The sequence below is a fragment of the Apis laboriosa genome, unplaced genomic scaffold (genome assembly GCF_014066325.1).
Source record: "Apis laboriosa isolate Shangri-la unplaced genomic scaffold, ASM1406632v1 scaffold204_cov149, whole genome shotgun sequence".
Classification (NCBI taxonomy): domain Eukaryota; kingdom Metazoa; phylum Arthropoda; class Insecta; order Hymenoptera; family Apidae; genus Apis; species Apis laboriosa.
This window is the reverse complement of record NW_025222299.1, coordinates 426,573-445,365: the sequence shown is the minus strand read 5'-3', so window position 1 is coordinate 445,365 and position 18,793 is coordinate 426,573. Positions and strand designations below refer to the sequence as shown.

Below are 18,793 nucleotides of genomic sequence, written 5' to 3'. Positions count from 1 at the left end.
ATTCGAGGAATTAACACATTCACTTTACTCGATCTAAATATAAAGCCTTCTTTTGTTTGATAAATATGGTCGTAAAAATTAATAAAAAAAAAATAATAATAAAGTAAAATGAAAAGCAAATAAATTGCAATACCATTAATCAAATTTAAATTTAAGATTGGAATTTAATTCAAAAAATTAAATAAAAACATGATACCCAATCGTATAATTTAAATGATAAATGATGCAAGTGTCAGAAAAAAAAATTTTTATTTTTTTTAAGAGGAAAAATGATACAATCTTTTTTCAAATATGAGTTCAGAAAATTCTATATACTATTTGCGTTTATCATATTTTTTATTAATTATTAATGTTATTCTATTATAAATTATAGTTTTGAAATATACAAATTTTTCTATTAAAATTCATCTCAATATTTTTCAATTAATAAAATATTTTGTCGCTTATATAAGTTTTTCTTTAATTCCTTTAATAATTTCCTGTTTACTGAAAATCTTTTTTTTTATCCGACACTTACATAATTTACCATTTCAACACAATAATCATAAAAGATTATTCCAAACTTATTATTTCACTTACCTTCTTCCAATTTTATTTCTTCCAATTCCAAAATTCTTTCAAAGTATTAATCAACACATTAGAATTATAATACAATATATCAGCACTCTACCTAAGGATCCATTCAATTCTAAATCGTTAGAGATCGTCAATCAATTATCTCAAGATTTTCCTCCGGAAACGCATCGAGCATCAGTGAATCTATTAACTCGAACGAACCTAATTGCAAGGAAAACAGGTTGCCCGAGCACGGGCAACCTCGATCAACACTTGAGCTGCTTACACTGCACCCCAATCTCCGTGCACCTGCACTCCAAACAAGGTCCAGACAGCTCGGTGATGATCCTCCCAACACGGTACATTCTTCCATAGATATTACATCCAGCCAGTTTCAACAGACTCGTCACCGACATTGGAATCTCGTTCTCTATAATTTTCGTTACACTCTCTGTGAAATCTTCCATCTTTTCACTGGCCTTGGAAGACTTCTTTTCCTCTTCTGGTTTCTGATTGATAATGGTAGTCGACCTACTAGTCGTCGATATTTCTTTTGCCTTTGTATCCTTGCTATTGTGATCGTTAGGATCCTCCAGATCTAGATCAGATTCAGAAGATCTGCTGGTAGTAGAATAAAATTTAGAATCGTTCACTTTTACAGATATTTCTCCAAGTTTAGCATCGGTTGAAATGTTAATATCATCAATTTTGGAAACATTCGATTTGACAAAAGTAGACTTTGTTGCATTCATACAGGGAAGCGTATCATTTTCTTGTTTCTTGATAGTGTGATCTATCATCAGAGAGCCAATTCTTTGAGGAATTGTCTCAGAAATGTGATTCAAAGTCTGATCAGCTTCTTTAAGATTGTAATTTGATGAAATCTCTTGTTGTACGAGACCTTCTGGACTTAAATTGTATTTATTTTTGGAGATCAATCTGTTTGGATCTTCTTCCGGTCTGTAAGGTGGACGCAGAAGAGGAAATTTATTTATGAAATCGAAATTAGGTTGCAGAGGCTTCATTTCTCCAATCAGAGATGGCAGATCAGGAGCTGGTTCGGTCTTAATCACATCGCGAAACGGATCTGGTGATACTATTGGCTGATGAAGTGAAGGTGCTGTAGCATCTGCTCGGTCTAACACTACCGTCGGTGATTCGTCTGCCTCCACTGAAATTATTTTGAAATTTTAAAGTGAAGATGACATAATTGATGGCATAATGTTTGATATACACTTTTGTATTTAATACAATTTGAATTACTTTGCAAAGTATGATTCAATATCAATTGATTTCATAAATGTTTTTAATCAATTTAACATTTCTAAATTTTAAATATACAATAAATTATATTCCACTTTGCATATTTATATACAATATCTTACTAGGAAATATGTTCAACTTAAAAATTTTAAGAAATGTTTAAAGATATATAACAATAATCTTCAAATTGAAATTTAATATTAAAATTTTGCTGCTTTCTTTTTAAATAATCATATAAAGTTTCTCATACCGCAGACGATTTTTCCGCAACACGTCTCGTCGGTGTTGATCCTCCTACATCCGATCTTGAGGAGCGGACATTTTTCCGAGGAACACATCACCTCGCCTAGGTAGCACATGCAAATCACGCAGATACTGCTGCTCGGCAAAATCTCTCCGTGACGGTACTCCATATTCTCGAAGAGACAGTTGTTGGCTGAGATTTATGAAACAAAAGCATAAAATTTTGTTGATCTTGCAAGCTTCGAAAATTCTTTGAATTTTATTTCTTTGAATTTTAATTCTTTTGAATTTTAAATTTAGCTTGAAATTATAATTTAGCAATCTATAACTATAAAAATTTTTGTCTACTTATACTATGTATTTAATTTTGATATGATATCATGAAGAGTTGACAATGCATCTAACGATGTGAAAATATGGTGTAATAAAGAAATATTGAATTTAAGGAAAAAATGGAAAGAAATATATTCGTTACCATCGCTTTTACGATGAGGATTCGTGATTGGTGCCGGAACCACAGTGACGCCTGTTCCGATTTCCAGATTCAAGTCGGTAGAATGGTAAGAAGGGTCGAAATAGGGCGGTTCTCTTGGTACGAATCCACCTTAAATAAGAAAAATAAATTAAGTTAAAAAAATAATATTAATTCTAATATCACAAATTTCAAATCAATTATTTATACACATAATAATTAAACCAACAAATGATATATTGATTATGAAATTATTAAATGATTTATTAAATGATAATGATACATTGTATTGCAAAAAAGATTATATAAACCTTACATGTATTTCCAATTATTTTGTAATACAATAAAAATAAAAAAGAAATAGAAACAAAAATTTTATAAAATAATGAGTTAAAAGATTATTATTATTAAGAACTTTTTGCTTCTCAATCAAGAAATTTATAAGAAAACCAATGGAACCTTAAAAAAACAATAAATAAGGAAAAAGAAAAATATATAAAAGCGAGATTTCTCGAGGATGTCACCTAACGAGAAATCTTGGTTTACGAAAGGGCGTAAAACGCGAACGAGCGGCTGCTGAATGTATCAGTGGAACGAGTTTAAAATACGACCTACCTTCAGTCTCCACAGGCGGGCTGAATCTGTTTTCCTGAGTGGCGATATCGTAAAATCCTGAGGTGTCTGTGGGCCGTAGCTCTGGAGGAACCACTACCGAACCGGAAGGATATCCGGTGACCGAGGATGGAACTGCCTTGTCTTTTACAAGCGCATCTGCCGCCACGAATGGAATTATCCTGCATTCAAATGCATAAATTCGATATTTCTCATTTTCTTCAGAATTCATTTGTTAACCTTATTTCTTGCAATTTCAAAGTTCGTTCGTTGTTTTCTTATACAAGATTAATAATATGAAAATATTTGCTATTTTTAAGTTAATATTTTCATATATTTTACATTTATCTTTCTAAATCATTTATTCATTTATTATTTCTAAATGATTTTTAAATGCTAATTCAGAGAAATTACGTATTTGGAAATCTTTTTACGAATCAATGGCAATTGAATAATAACATAATAAATTGAGTCGATATATTTATGTTCATAAGCAAGCACGATTTCTTTTCAATCTTATCAAAGTACTTCGAGATAGGTATTTTTAATTAAATGATTATCACTTCACTTTCATTACATCACTTTCACTATAAAACTTATCTCCAAGGAATAAAGAAAAATCCTAAGCAATCCAAGATAACAACTTAACCTAAATCTAACTTAATATAAAATTCTAAATTTCTAAATTTCTATAAAATATTTCAATTCTCTTTGAATTACCATCAATTTTTTTTCTTTTAATAAGAAAATAATTATTAATAAAATTTCAAATAATTAAAAAATAAATTTTGAATAAATTTTAAAAGTTTCTCAATCCAATTTACTTCTATATTTCCAGCAACATAATCAACCGCATAGTATTTACCTTACCTGACATTCGGTAACGATGGTGGCAATGTTGGCTCGCTGTAGTCGTAATCATAATCCTCGCCCTTTTCACGGTGAGTGATGTTCAGGATAGCCTCAACGTCCGGCGGAATCGACCTAATCGGGTTGATCGTCACACCCTGTATATGACTGACCGAGACGTTCGTTTTCACAGTCACGTTCATCACCAGGATATCGTCTGGCATTAACACGGTGGATGATGTTCTGGTGGCTGTCCCTTTGCCCATCGATTCCGTGGTCTCCACCGTTTCCGCCTAATGGCAACAGGTTATGTAGTTCAGCCTCGACTTGTGAATTGATATCGACTGGTCGGATAAACTCGATGTTAATTGATCGATGGCGAGGTTACGAGTGTAAAGTCAAAGATGAATGATGTGTTTAATGTTGTGAAAGATCGATCTTTTTCTATTTTATTCCCTTATTTATTTTTAAGTAGTTAGTTGTTAGTTATTTTTATTATAATTTTTTAATATTTAGATCAATGTTTACTAAACTTTTTTCTTACAAATATGTAAAAATGATTTAGATTATGGAAAATAGAAAAAAATTATTTCTTATCCATTCTTATTGACTCTTTTTGCTTTTATACTTTGTTATTTTTGTTAGATGATTTTTATCCTAAATAATCGTAATTAATTATAATGAAAATCAGAAACTTTCTTTGAAAAAGGTAAAAGACGAATGAAGCCTTATTTCTTTGAAGCATTAATTTGTAATTTTTTTGTAACATTTTGGAAGATTTTATTTTCAAAAAAATCTAATTTCTTACGAAATTTTTATATCTTCTTATAAAAATTATACTTAATAAAAATTTATATTCAATTCTTTATATCAGAAAACAATTCTTATGTTTTCTTGATAGATATAATGAGTTAGTAATAAATACATATTATAACATATTATAAATATTCAAATCTAAAATCATGATTTTTGTATTATATAATATTAAATAATCATATATCCCATAACAGTATAGACTTTTCAATTCAATTGCACTAATTAAAATCATATCATCTCCTCACAATGAAATACAAATTATCTACAAGAACAACATTTTCCAAGCGATTGAGCCAAGAGAATCTCGTCCGTATCCTCTTGAGAATCCTCGATTTATTTGTAATCCTCGAGCAATTTGTTTGCACACTAACCGTCGAGTTGGCGTGCTCGAAATCCTGCTCGAAATCTCCGCTCGTCGTCGATGTCGTATTCTTGTTCCTCACAGTCACGTTGTGCATCTTCTCTTCCTCCAATTCCTGCACTTTCGTCACTGTATCGTTTGCATTCGCTTCTGGTAACAAGGTGGTCAATTCAGTAGTCGTAGTTGTGATCGTAGTGGTCGTTGTGTCGTCCGTCGACGACAGATCTTCGATCACAGTGATCGTTGTCGATTCGACGATACTGTTCGTCGAGAAAATCGTTGATGAATCGTTCAGATCGTCATCCCTGATCGACGAAGTTGAATCCATAGTAGTCGAATCGATAACTGTCGTTGACTGCAAAATGACGTGTAACTGATTTTGAAATTTTTATTTGGAAGATTTAATGATTGATATGTAATTTTTAAATTAATATATTGAATTTTGATGAATACAAAATGATTGAATTGATTGCAAATGATATATAATTGATTTTGAAATTTTCATTCGGAAGATTTAATTATTAATATATAATAATTTAAAATTGGGAGAAAAAAGATTTAATATAAAGATTTGTTGGAATTAAATTTTTAAAATTGAAATAAAATTATAAAAGATTTTTGTCAAATTGACTTTAGATTAATAAATGATAACATAAAACAGTCTTAAAAAATCTAAAGGATATATTTTCTTATCTATAAAGCGCATATTTCATGAAATTTTCAATTCAAAAATTACCTCAACAGCAGCAGGAGTGGTAGTGGCAATTTCTGGGTTAGATTTCACGTAGTCTACTGTCTCGAGGATCTCATTGTCCATGATGTCTGTCTCGAAAGTGGACGGCCAGGACGTGGAATCGGTCACTATTGAAGATTCCTCCACGAGTTCCTTCGTACTGGAATCGATCCGTTCCTCGACCACTCGATGACCTCGTCCCTCCACCGGAGGATTTGTTATTTGATCGACTGCCGGCTATTTGGAATATTTATCATTATTATAGATTTCATTCATTTAGATTTATGATAGATAATCGAAAATAGTTAATACTTGAGATACATGATTTAATCATTAATTTATTAATTTATCAATGAGTTATTAAATTATTGTAATTAAATAATTAATAGACTAAAGATATTTAAGTTTATATTTTTATTACTACAATTAAAAAAGTGATATCTAAATGAATGTTTGATTCATTTTTTATAAATATCGTAATGTATTTTTAAAAAATTAGAAATTTTATTAATCCTATCTATTATTAAAATCAAGCATTATAAATATCATGAAATTGAGAAAAATTTAAAAAGAATTAAAATTCAACATTATAATTACCATCTTCCTTCGAATCTTATTAATACATTAACAATCATAATATAACTTCTTTACCACAATATCGAAACTTCAAATATCAAAATTTCCAATTACAAATTAATTCCGTCAAATATAATAAAAAAATGATAATCGATAATATTTCATATTAGAGACATGATCAAGTTTATTTTAAATAGATCATGTAATAACGAGACTCGGTTCTACTTGTCGTCCATTGTCATAAAAGACGACCAGTTTCGTTCGCGCCCTCTGTCGCGTGATTTACAAGCCTAGTGGAATTTAATTAATGCAAACCCGCCGGAATGGGTGCCATGTCAGTTAGATGTTTAACTTAGTTAGTTGAGGAACGCAACGCGATGCATTCCTCGTACATAGATACGGGTACTCAACCGATCAGTCCTGTTCCTCGTATTTGTTACTCAGCTGTTACTGTTCGAAACAATTATACGGTCATTTGTCTCGACGATTTTGTCGCTTAATGTTCGACGCTTTGGGAACTGTTCGTGATACTGGAAGATGGATTAGCCCAATCTAGGACTTCTTGCGCTCAAATATTTATAATTAAAAGGATATTATAGTCATAATTAAAACGTGCATTAAAACGTGTGTTAAAATTTGCGAGACGTTAATTGGACAAAGAGAAAAAGAAGATAATGATGTTTTGATAATTTTATTTTAATTTCTATTTAATCTTAACTTAATTTAATTTTACACGATTTTATTTTGATCATTTTTGGTAATTTTTATTATTTTAATCTTTCTCGAATATTATATTGCGAATAAAAAAAATTCTACATGGAAATTTACCTAAACTGTAGATTTATGATAAAATGAAATGATAATATTGACTGTTAGAAAAGATAATAAAAATTCAGAATCGAAATAAATTTAAAAATGTTATTTTAATCTCTTTGCATTCGCAATATCGACTTTATGAATGAGATATTAAAATATAAATATAGAATTATGTAAATATTGTATAATATTCAATATTTATATACACATTTTAAATATTTTACATTTACATTACTGAACATTATTAAAAATATTATTAAAAATAAAAATTTTAAAAATCTTTCTTGAAATTAAACATATTCAATAACAATAAAATAAAAAAATATCCCTATGATATTATTTAATAAATAAAACAAAATCTTTTACTCATCTAGTGTTTTTTTTTTTTTTTAATAAAAGATAACCTTAAATTATCTTATCTAAAATAGTTCATTCAAAAGAAAGATTTAAAAATTTAACTCAACTATAATATAGTAAAAAGAAATATAAAAATGTAATAAAGAAAAATGTAACAAAACTAGAATATTTTACTAAAAGGATTTAAAATTGAAAAATAAATGAGAAACGTACAAAGAAATTGGTCTCCTTGCGAAACTTGGCGTAGTCCTTGCTGATGAACGCGTACGAGGCGTAGTTCTGGGTGGCCTTAACCTCGATGCTACCGCCTTGAACGTTTAATCTGTCAGTTTCTTATGGCATTCGGGCTAAAACACCTAGGTGGTAATCAGGGTTGTGAAAGAGCACAGGGTTTTTGCTAGACGCCCCATCCGGCTTGTGTGTTTCCGCCTTTTCTTTTACCGACTTGCCCTAACAAGGAGAACCGAAAGGAAATTGGAACGATCGTTTGCCTCCTGTGCTCCTGCTTAAAGTCGGATCGATGGAAACGGTACGAGATTTTTTGAGACTAATAAGATTTCTTCCTTCCTTATAAAGTTTATAAACTAAAGTTTATAAACGATAAATATTTATCTCGTTTTAATCTTATGAAAATTTATAATTTATAATTTTGTTTTAATAAATAACTATTCTATTATTATACATGATGACTTTTGGAAAAACAAAAAAATGTTGGAATTACTAAAGGAATTATTCGCTATTAAAATATATAAAAATTTTAAAGAAGAATAAATTTTAAAGAAGATTTCTTCTTTAGTTAGTTTCCGAGATTCGGACTAGTGATAAATATTTATTTCGAATATAACTTTTTCAGAATCATTTCAGAGTCGAATTGAAATTTTTTCTTTCCTATGTAATTTTAAATTATATGTATACTATTAATATTTCATAATTAAGAAAAATTTTATTTTAAAGAATATTAGAGAAGGAAAAATTTTAAAAAATTAGGAGAGGTTGAGATAAAAATTCCAATCCTTACGGGAACCACGAAATCACCGAGGATATTATCCTTTTTACGGAATCCGGATACTCAACGGAGCATTCAAATTTAATGATTTTCCACGCGATTCCACGCTTCCTGCGCGATTTCCTAATTCAATCCAACTTCCGCTATGCCATGACATTTTCAATCTTACGAGATTAGAACTGAAATTTTTTTTCTTAGTAAAAATTTAATTCCTTTTAGAAAATTCGTTTTCGAAATAAAATCTTTGTGTAAATCTTGAATTTCGTCCTCTCGAAAATGTACTAATAATACGATACGATTCGATTCGAAAATAATAAAAAAAAAATATTGAAAGCTTTTCATATTTTTTCATTCAGTGACCCGTTAGCCATCGCAGATTCTCATTCAGCATCCTAACTTGATCCAAAACTTATTCGTTTATGCCCTCGATTCCCCCGTTAAAAAATTCATTCAATACCTCTGGAGAAATCCTCCAACTTCAACTTCAATATCTTCGTCGTAACAAACCATCGATTTCATATTCTATCTTCGCATACTTTTACTGAAACTTCGAATTTCAATTCTGAAGATACCAATAATAGCTAGATATCAATCTCAATGAGTAGAATCTCAATTAATTAGAAACAGATTTAATTTATATATTTAATTATAGAGAAATGTTTTCATTACTTTTTCAATATTAAATAATTCAAAACTGTTTGAAAATAATTTCTATAACAACGTGATAATTAAAAAAAATAATTGTATTTAATAATTTATCATTCTTTTGCAATTCTTAAACTTTATGCCTCGAAGAAAATCTATGATATATAAAATATTCAAAATACGTAGTAAGCTAATTAAAACAAAATCAAACTGAATAAATGATCCTTGATCCTTTAGATCTTTTTTAAACTCTTTGTTAAAATTCTTTATAATATCTACCTATTTTATTTACAGTTGCATCACCCACTAAATTATTGACAACTCGATATTCACAGTATTTAAGAAAATTTCTACAATTTCGATCCTTATGTTAAATTTCAAAAAAAGTTTTGTATTAAATATCGATAACAAAATAATTCAACATTCCAATTCGTACAATCGGCCAAAAACAAATTTCAACAATCGCCTATACCCATCATTATCTATCGCAAAATTCGCGATACCATCGACAAGAGACGAATAATTGAATACGAGATTCTACGGCGAGAATATAATCGAGCACGAGGCGGAAAACACACAATCCAAGGGTGGGCCAAGTCGGGTGAAAGGCGAAATCGTGGCAACCCTGATGCGAAGGCATTGCGACTCACTGCAGTTGTAGGTGGACGGACAGCAGTGTCCCTCGCGTACGATCGGGCTGCAGCCTTGAAGAGGAGGCGCGCAAGCGAGGGGAACGCAGCGTATCGCGCCCATGGCGCAGAAACAGTTGTCACAGGCGGCCTTCCACTCGATGTCCCGTACCATCTCGCCCTCCTCGTACATCCTCGATCCCACACGGCATCCTACGGAATGGAAATTCGGTCAGTTCTAAAGATTCAACCCTTTCTTCGCTCGAGTAACTTGATATCTTTAAACAGAATAATTCTAGAGATTTAATTCTTTACAGGATGATCAATATCTTTGCACAAGATAATCTTAAATTAATTTTAAAGGGGAATGAACGAGGAATATCTTCATAGTGTCCGATTTATCGATCGGTATAAGCGTAGGGATTATTCATTATTAGTTACTTTTTGTCGACTAGTTACCCTAGTTATTTTATCTTATTATCATCTGTTGATAAAAAAGGATGTATATATAAAGTTAAAATAAATGTACTTCAATATGTCCCAAATATATATTCTATTTCTTCGTTGCTCCATACATTTTCAAAAGCCCTGATAATCCATTAATTTAACTTTCCAATCGTATCTTCGACTCGAGTACGAACGAAACAACTTTCTTGGCAATATAATCTGCGAAATCTGTTCTCCGGAAATCGTCATAAACCAATGGAAGCCAATTTCCCCGCGACCTCACTATTCGAATCGAGGAATAAAAAGGCCGAGGAACTCGATCGATTCTTCCTCGATTCTATCTCGAAAACGTCACTTCGAGGACGTTATTAGACGATTACTACATCATTCCGTCGATCGGTGACGCAAAGGGAACAATGGAGCCCGTTGCTCGATCGTTATTCAATGTTTTCACGATGGACTTCCGGTTGGCGGTGACTCGAAGCGAGGTGGAAGGCCACTTTCGTGGATAGTTTCCGGGAAACTGGCGCGTGGGATTAAGTCAGCGGTCGGAGAGGACTTCTAATGGGGTGGAAACGAGGCTTTAGAGGGAGGTTTAAGTTTCAAGTGGTCATGTGTAACCGGCCATTAAATGGACAATCAACGTCTGAGAATGTTGGTCTCTTGATAGACAACGAAAAGTTTGGTTTGATCGATTAAAGTGATATATATTATTAACGAAAGAACAATAATTGCATAAATGTTCTATTCTAATTTTTCCCTCCTTTTTTATTCCTTTCTTTTTTTTTTTTTTTATTTAAACTTTTTCTCTCAACACATAAAAATGCGAAACTTCAACATCCTTAAAACTTACAGCGTCTTAAAAATTACTTTTACTTTTTTTCTTTTTTACACGAATATTCCTCGCTATTAGAAAAATAATCGTACAATCTCGATTTTTTTCGTGCCATCTCAATGCATACGTATACGTAGCGCGCGTAGGTGTTGAAAGGAATCGTTTTAATGCAATAAAAGCACGGTGTGCACGTCGACGGTACGTTATCCCGTGACATTCCCTCGCTTCGGAAAGATTTCCACGGAGGCAGGGGCCGTCGTTCCTCCGCTCGTTCACTTAACGCCCAGTTTCATTCAATTTTACGACGGCGGCCCCTTTTCTTCCGTGGAAATGAGAAATCATGTTCCCCGGCAAATCTGACGCGTGAAACGGCGACGTCGAGCATTTGTTTTACTTCCGTGAATTTTCGTTTTCGACGCTACCCCCGAGTTACTTAGAACTGACGTTTTTATCTCCCAACTTTTCTTTTCCTTTTTTTTTTTTTTTTTTTTTTTTTTTAAATTCTTTTCACGCATCTTTAAAGACTTTGATATAAATGTATTTTTCTAATTCTACGATTTTTCCACGATTGTTTCTTAATCGAAAAAATTATAATCTATTTGTATAATTGATGATGCAATTGGCTTATTTTTTTTTTTTTTTTTTGGAAGATAAATTCGTAAGTAATACTGTGAAGTTGATGATAATTTTCAAAATAAACTTTAATTATTGATTTATTTGTTACGATTCAAATACGAAAACAAATAATTTAGAAATAAATCTAAATTATTTTTATACTTTAATCAAACGATTCAATATATATTCAGTAAAAGGGCACAATATTTTCATTGTTTTTCGAAATTTTTAAAATATTCCATTCCATAAAAAAAATATTAAATTACGGAACACATTCGTAAAAGTAAAAGTAAAAACAAAAATTCAGAATTTTCAACAAAAATTTTGAAATTGATAATATTAAAGTACAGTACAGTAACCAATAAATAAAAATACCCAAAAAAATTGATCGGTTTCCTTGATATACGACTATGTGCGTAGCATGATAAATTTTTTAAAAAACTTTCGATTAAAAGCAAAAAAAAAAAAAAAATAACGCGTAGCGTATCGAGCAGAAAAAAAAAAGAAAGAAAGAAAGAAAGAAAGGGATTCTTAAAAGATGCTTTGTAAGGATAATTAGATGGTACTCGGCGCGCGATAAAGCCGAGCACAATTTAAAAGGATTAAAGTTCGCCATGCAGCTGATTTTGTGCCGCGATGCGATTTTTTCTCATAAGCCGAGCTTAAATTTAAACTCGGCCAGCAAGGGTGGAAGGGAAAGAGGGCTTCTTCCAAAGCGGCTGATACAGCGACCGAGGCAAACTTTCCTTTTTATCGCGTTCAACTTTTCGTCGCAACTTTCACCGGATAGAGACGGCCCCGCGTCCGTATGCCTCTCGAGGAACGAGCGAATAGGAACTGAGCGAATATATACACGCGAACAATCGTTAACCTCCGCGTCGAAATATAAACATTGGGAGAATTGATTTGGAGAAACTTTGAAGGAAATTTATTATTTATTACATAATTCGATTTTTATTTCGCATTTTACATTTCGATTCTATTTTTCTTTTCTTTCTCTTTTTCTTTTTTTAAGAGCCATATTTCCAAATTAAAAAATTCAATATTAATTTTTATATCTCTTACAGAAACCATACTCCTAAATTTAAATATTTAACTATTATTATATTTTTTATTTGTTTATATTTTCCTCAATATATTTCATTACAATTAATATATATTTATTCGACTATTCGAATCAATTTTACCTCAAAATCTTCGTAAAATCTTTCGTATTTGTAAATTATAAAATATTTTATTTTATCATTAAATATTTGATATCTGATAAAAAAACCTTACAAAGCAAAGATTCATCCTCAAAGAACAAAAAATAAATAAATAAAATTTTATTCATTTTACTCACCATTCCCCGTGATCGGCGCCAATGTCGACGAATGGAGATCTTAAAAAGATAAAAAAAAAGAAAAGGAAAGAAAAAGAAACAGAGGAGGATACAGAGTCCAGTATACGAATTATCATTCCGCGGATCGATAGAATTGGTACTCACGGGTGCAATTGTAGGCAACAGGGCAGCAAGAGTGCGGGGCGTAGAGCGGGGTGCATCCCGGCAGGGGCAGGAGACACTTCGGTCTGATGCATCTTCTCGCGCCAGAAATGCAGTAGCAGTACTCGCATCTACGTGAGCCCATCATAGCCGAGCCTGGCCCGTATCTCACGCCTTCGTGCAGGCAACCTGATTGTTAACACGAACGACCGTCAGCCCGGTTGAATCTTTTAACTACGAGCGTTCTCGGACGTGGTCTGCTTTGAAAGTTGCCTGCTTTACTTTTTCAGATGTGTACACATGGGCCTCGGAAAAGGAAGGAAGAAAGAAAGAACGAAGAAGTATCGGAGAATGCGGAGATGATCGAGAAAGTGTGTTTTAAGAATTCGTAACATTTGTTTGGGATGTGGATATAGTAGAAGGAAAATATTGTGTGCGTAGAAAATATAGGGAAGGATTTGAGAATAACGAAAAAAGGCCAAAGATATTTTAGAGTTATTTAAGAATATGTAAAAGTACTTGGAATTATTGGAGTTATATTGGAATTAAGGATTTTTAATATATTTGGAGATTCAACTGTTTGAAATTTTGAATTATTTCAAAACTTTTTAAAAGCTCAGAAAAAAAAGAAAAGAAAAGAAAAGAAGGAAAGAAAGTTTCCTAAAGATTTTTTTTAAAAGGGTTAATGATTAGAATCGGTAGCAATAAGTTTGTAATAGCAAAAATTGAATCTCGTGTGGTTTAACGACAATTATCCTAAATCACAGGCCATTATAATAGGAACTCTGAATCATATGTTATAGAAGCGATAATTTTCAACTCGTAAACTGTAATACTAACGAAGTAGAGGGTAATAACAGTACCTAGCAACCCTTAAATGGTAGGACCGCGGTGGCATATCGTAGATTATGATAACAACGACCAAAGTGTAAACCATAGTTGTGCTCGTGGTCATAAAGCACAACAAGTCATTCTCACCCCGATAAATTTCGTAAAAAATAGGTATTATGTTAGATATTACGTTACTTTTTCGAGGACGTAACGACGATCCTGATATCCTTATCGCGATAATTCGATGCGAATTTTCAATTATTACACTCCGTTGCCGCAACAACATGTCGGAACAACAATAACCATCAATGTTGATCGTTATCATCGAATTTCCTCTGAATTCACTCTGTCTTCACGGTTTCACGACAATTACCTCGAAAACGAGGATTCTGGTAATCCTCATCCTCCTCATCTTGCTCCACGTGAGCGTTAGATCTTCGTGGCATGCTCACGGTTTCACCTGAAAAAATATATTTTATTTTGAATTATAATTTAATTCGACAAAAATTGTTACGAATAATTAACAATGTGTGATTGAAACAATGTTACATTCAACTAATATGTAATATCATTCAAAGTAAATTATATAACATTTTAAGAAAACATTATATAATTTAATTACGTACATTCACTTGCATCACAATATTAGAAAAATAATTAGCAATTCTTTAATTTTATCGAATATTGAATTATTGCAACTAAACCGTTTTATTTTTTTTTTTTTTTTTTTTTTTTTTTTCATAGTCGTACTAACCTGTCTCGCTGCAAACTAATTCCGCGCAACAGACGTTCTCTTCCGGGGAGCGGACGGTACATCCGGTGGGTGGTGGATTTGGTAATCGTGGACAAACTCGAAGACGACATCTGAGCGCCCCCTCGTTGCACCTGCACTGCAAACAGGGTTCGGACGTGACCACAGACGTGCCCTCCTCGTATCTGCGACCCTCGTATCTGCACCCTGCAACAGACCATCTCGTTCCAGTTAATAAATTATTCTGTGATATGACGCATATAATAAGAGTGTTTCTTGAAATATTTTTTGAAATAAACATCCCCTTTTTGTAATAATCGAAAAGATAATTTCCTTTTCCTGAATTTTAATTAAAATTTGTGGAATGTAATAAGAATTTTATTTTGTAGAATATAATAATTGTCAAATAAATTGCAATCCTTTCCCTCGTTTTCTTTTAAATGTCAAAAATGTGAATATGTAGACTATATTTATTTGAAAAAAAAAATAAATTTTTGCTGATAAAATTTTCTTAGACAAGTAATCGCAAATACAAAAATTGGGAATTGCCAGGGAAGGAAAGTAAAAGTGGTTATTATAATTTGTTGAATGAATGAAATTTTATAAATTGTAAATAATATTCGATAAATAAATGAATTGTGATAAATTTCGTTTATTTAATTTTTATCGAAACCTTTTCAATTTTATTCCGTTTGGAGATATTTTAATTTCATTTAAAATGTGAAAAATAAATACGATTATTTGTTCGATTGTATTTTACAACAGAAAAATTTGCGTGTATATATTTTTAATCTTAACATTCAAAGTTATTAATATAACAATATTTATATTTCAAATAAAAACTTTTATCAAAAAAAATTCTTTATAAAAATAATGACACGAACACTTTATCTTATCGATTACGACGTACAAATAATATTTAATATTAAAATTCATGAACGAAAATGAAGATTATTCTCTACCTCGAAATGGAAGAACGATCGTGTATTTTACGAATCGATAGTTTGATATTATCAATTCATAGAGAAAGATAAGAAAAAATAGAATATTCAATCCTCAAATATTACTCTTATTTAAGGAGGAAATAATATATTTTTAAATTCATAAATTGCAATATTTTCAACGAGAAGGAAAAAAAAAAACTTTGGAACAAGTTTGAAAGAAAAATTGGCCATTCGAAATGCAAAAACAATTCAAAATTCTAGATTTCCATCAACTATTTTTTTCTTTTTTTTTTTTTTTTTTTTTCTAATCCACTGCCCCGATTCGATTTTGAATGACTCATTTTGTCGGATTTTCCACACGAATTTTCGATCGTACCGCGGCAAAATCTCGCTTTCAAAACCTATTCCACCAAGTGAATAGGATTATGTGAAATCACTGCGGAACAATTTGTAATGGAGCTGTACACGCTAGAATAACACGATCATGAAATAACCCCTGACTGGATCGCAACGATTTTTTCGTTTGAAAAAAAATTGTTATCTTTGTTTGACGCTTGAAGCCAAAAAAAAAAAAAGGGAGGAAATAGAGAAAAATAAAAAAATATATATACATATGTGAAAATACGTGAAATGGACGTGCGATAAATTAATTTTCGAGAGATACGAGGGATATTTTTAGTTTAACCTAATGTGCTTGAGAGGAGGGATAATAGGATTTAAGAGTGAAGATGGAAATGAATGTTTATCACGCAAACTGTGAAATTGGCTTGTTTATGGAAGCGAGATTATCAAATGTGATTGTAAATTGATATTAATTCGATATTATCGAGAAATAGGAGAAGGAATATAAATTAATGTCGAATGAGTTTATTTTGTTTTATGCGTTTGAATGATTTAAATTACCAACAAGAAGATTTAATAATGAATACAAACGGATATAAAGATATTACACAGAAACACATATAGAATATAGATATTAAAAAAGGAATATGAATGAATCGGATTTAAGAAAAAATAAAATCACATTACGTTTTAAAATTTAATCACCAGATGCACCAAGCGTCTGACAATAGTCGACTGTTTCTACTTAAAAAGATCTAAATACGAGATCTATGACTTGCGATAGAATGCGTAAAATAATAACTTTTTACTTTACTTTTAGAAAAGATACATTTAACAATATTATTCTTCTACCAGTACTTTTGTCCATCTTAAACGAAATAAAACTTTTCCTTCGTCCAATATTCACACATTACGATCGGTCAAAAATATTTTATTGAAATCGATAAAAAGTTAATCTAATCGACTCTATAAAGTGACAGATATACTACTATTACGTTGTATCAATTTCCTTCGAACAAACAACGTGGAAGGAAGGAAGAAACAGAGTCGTATCATCGATTTTTTTGCGGCCAAATAATGGAACCTCGCAATTTCTCCCTTACATGCACGACGAGACCGCGAAAACAAGCGGAAAGTTGACGAAGCGACTACGAGAAGAATTAGAGTGCTATTAGTCGAAAGAACTGGTAAGACTCAAAGGGGAAAGGGCGCTTTATTGTTGACTCAGCGGAAAAAGGAAGCCAAGTTGGCTTGGTGGTGGTGCAAAACCGGAAGAGAGCCAGAGGAACGGGCGTGTCTCGCCGAGAAAGATTCTATCCTGGGGAAGGGGAGTCAAATTTGTTGGGTGGAACTTCCGTTCAGTTGATTCTTTTAACATTCTCTCCAACGTTCTAATAATACGAAAAAAAAAAAAAAAAAAAAAGAACTACACGCTACTTCGTCGTATACACCAATCTTAGAATTTTGTTTACTTTTTCCATTGCCGCGTTAGATCAGTGGTTCTCAACCACGTTAACATTTACGGAAAAAAAATTCGCTCGACTCGATTCAAATTTTTAACGAATCCCTTCCATTCCTCGCAAAGACAAAAAAAAAAAAAAGAATCTCGACTCGAAAAATCCTAAACAAACCACCCTCGAATCACCCACGACACGTCGTGAGAAATTCAAATTCTGTAAATATCGAAAATATAGAAGCGTGACGAGAAGCGCGTTTCTTTTTTCCAAATTTCAAAATGCTCGAAAAAAAAAGGAGACGAAGGAATCCTCGAGTCGAGGATCGGAACCTTGACGCTCGGCGTCAATTAGGGGGGCGGAGCCCGGCCTTGAGAGTCACTGCACCGCGATGCACACGCACTGCACCGAGCGCAACGGTGCACTCGTGCACATTGGAGCGGCGTGTGCATACTACAGCTATGAATGGAGCGAACTCTGCCCTCGCCCCTCTCCCCAACCCCCTCCTCCTCCTCCACCTCCTTTCTCTCGTTGCCTTCACGGTTTCCCTCCGACCCTCCCGCCGTTTCGTTCAACCTTTCTCCTTCCACGAACCACGTGAACGGATCCTGGCCGCGGGCTAAACAACGTTTACACGCGTGTACAACGTGACGTTTTCACACACGCGAACGGACCAAGGCTGCGCCCGGTGACCTTTGTCTTCGATGCAAGGTGATGGTCGCCGATGAGGCTAACAGACTACACGAGATCTGCACTCCTCGAGTGTATATCGATGCACTCGTGAATCCATGAAAAATATTTCGATCGACACTTGTTGTTGAATGGAGGTAAGATAATAAAGATGAAATTTAAGCGATATTTTTTTCCATCTTGTATTTTGGCTTTAATCATACGTGTTCCAGGAATTTTATACTATGTAGATTCTTCGATTTTTTTTGGTAATTTTTTTGCTGGATGAAGGAGGATGGATGAATAATAGTTATTGAGAGACAAATCTATTTAGAGAGAAAGTGGAAAGGATGGATTCAATGCATCGAATGTCATCGCAATGCCTACTTCATAACTCGTGAGAGACTTGTAATAAAAATTTGACAGATCTTTGTGTATCTCGATTCTAATAGCTAATATCAAGGATTAATATCGTGATATTTCTAATCA

At 32.3% G+C, this 18,793-nt stretch overlaps 1 protein-coding gene across 1 annotated transcript in view; it reads right to left on the bottom strand.

Annotated features, from left to right (window-relative positions):
* Positions 1 to 458: 458 nt before the first annotated feature.
* LOC122712665 overlaps positions 459 to 18,793 on the bottom strand; it is a 47,215-nt gene continuing 28,880 nt past the window's right edge. Inside the window, exons 2-14 of the mRNA XM_043932472.1 lie at positions 14,899 to 15,102; positions 14,518 to 14,604; positions 13,317 to 13,502; positions 13,173 to 13,211; positions 9,955 to 10,146; positions 7,867 to 7,961; positions 5,908 to 6,141; positions 5,182 to 5,526; positions 4,016 to 4,287; positions 3,149 to 3,327; positions 2,537 to 2,665; positions 2,069 to 2,254; positions 459 to 1,726 (exon numbers count right to left, since the gene is read on the bottom strand). Of these exons, the coding sequence (XP_043788407.1) occupies positions 822 to 1,726; positions 2,069 to 2,254; positions 2,537 to 2,665; positions 3,149 to 3,327; positions 4,016 to 4,287; positions 5,182 to 5,526; positions 5,908 to 6,141; positions 7,867 to 7,961; positions 9,955 to 10,146; positions 13,173 to 13,211; positions 13,317 to 13,502; positions 14,518 to 14,604; positions 14,899 to 15,102 (3,053 nt within the window). The 3' untranslated portion in view covers positions 459 to 821. The remainder of the gene's footprint in view (positions 1,727 to 2,068; positions 2,255 to 2,536; positions 2,666 to 3,148; positions 3,328 to 4,015; positions 4,288 to 5,181; positions 5,527 to 5,907; positions 6,142 to 7,866; positions 7,962 to 9,954; positions 10,147 to 13,172; positions 13,212 to 13,316; positions 13,503 to 14,517; positions 14,605 to 14,898; positions 15,103 to 18,793) is intronic.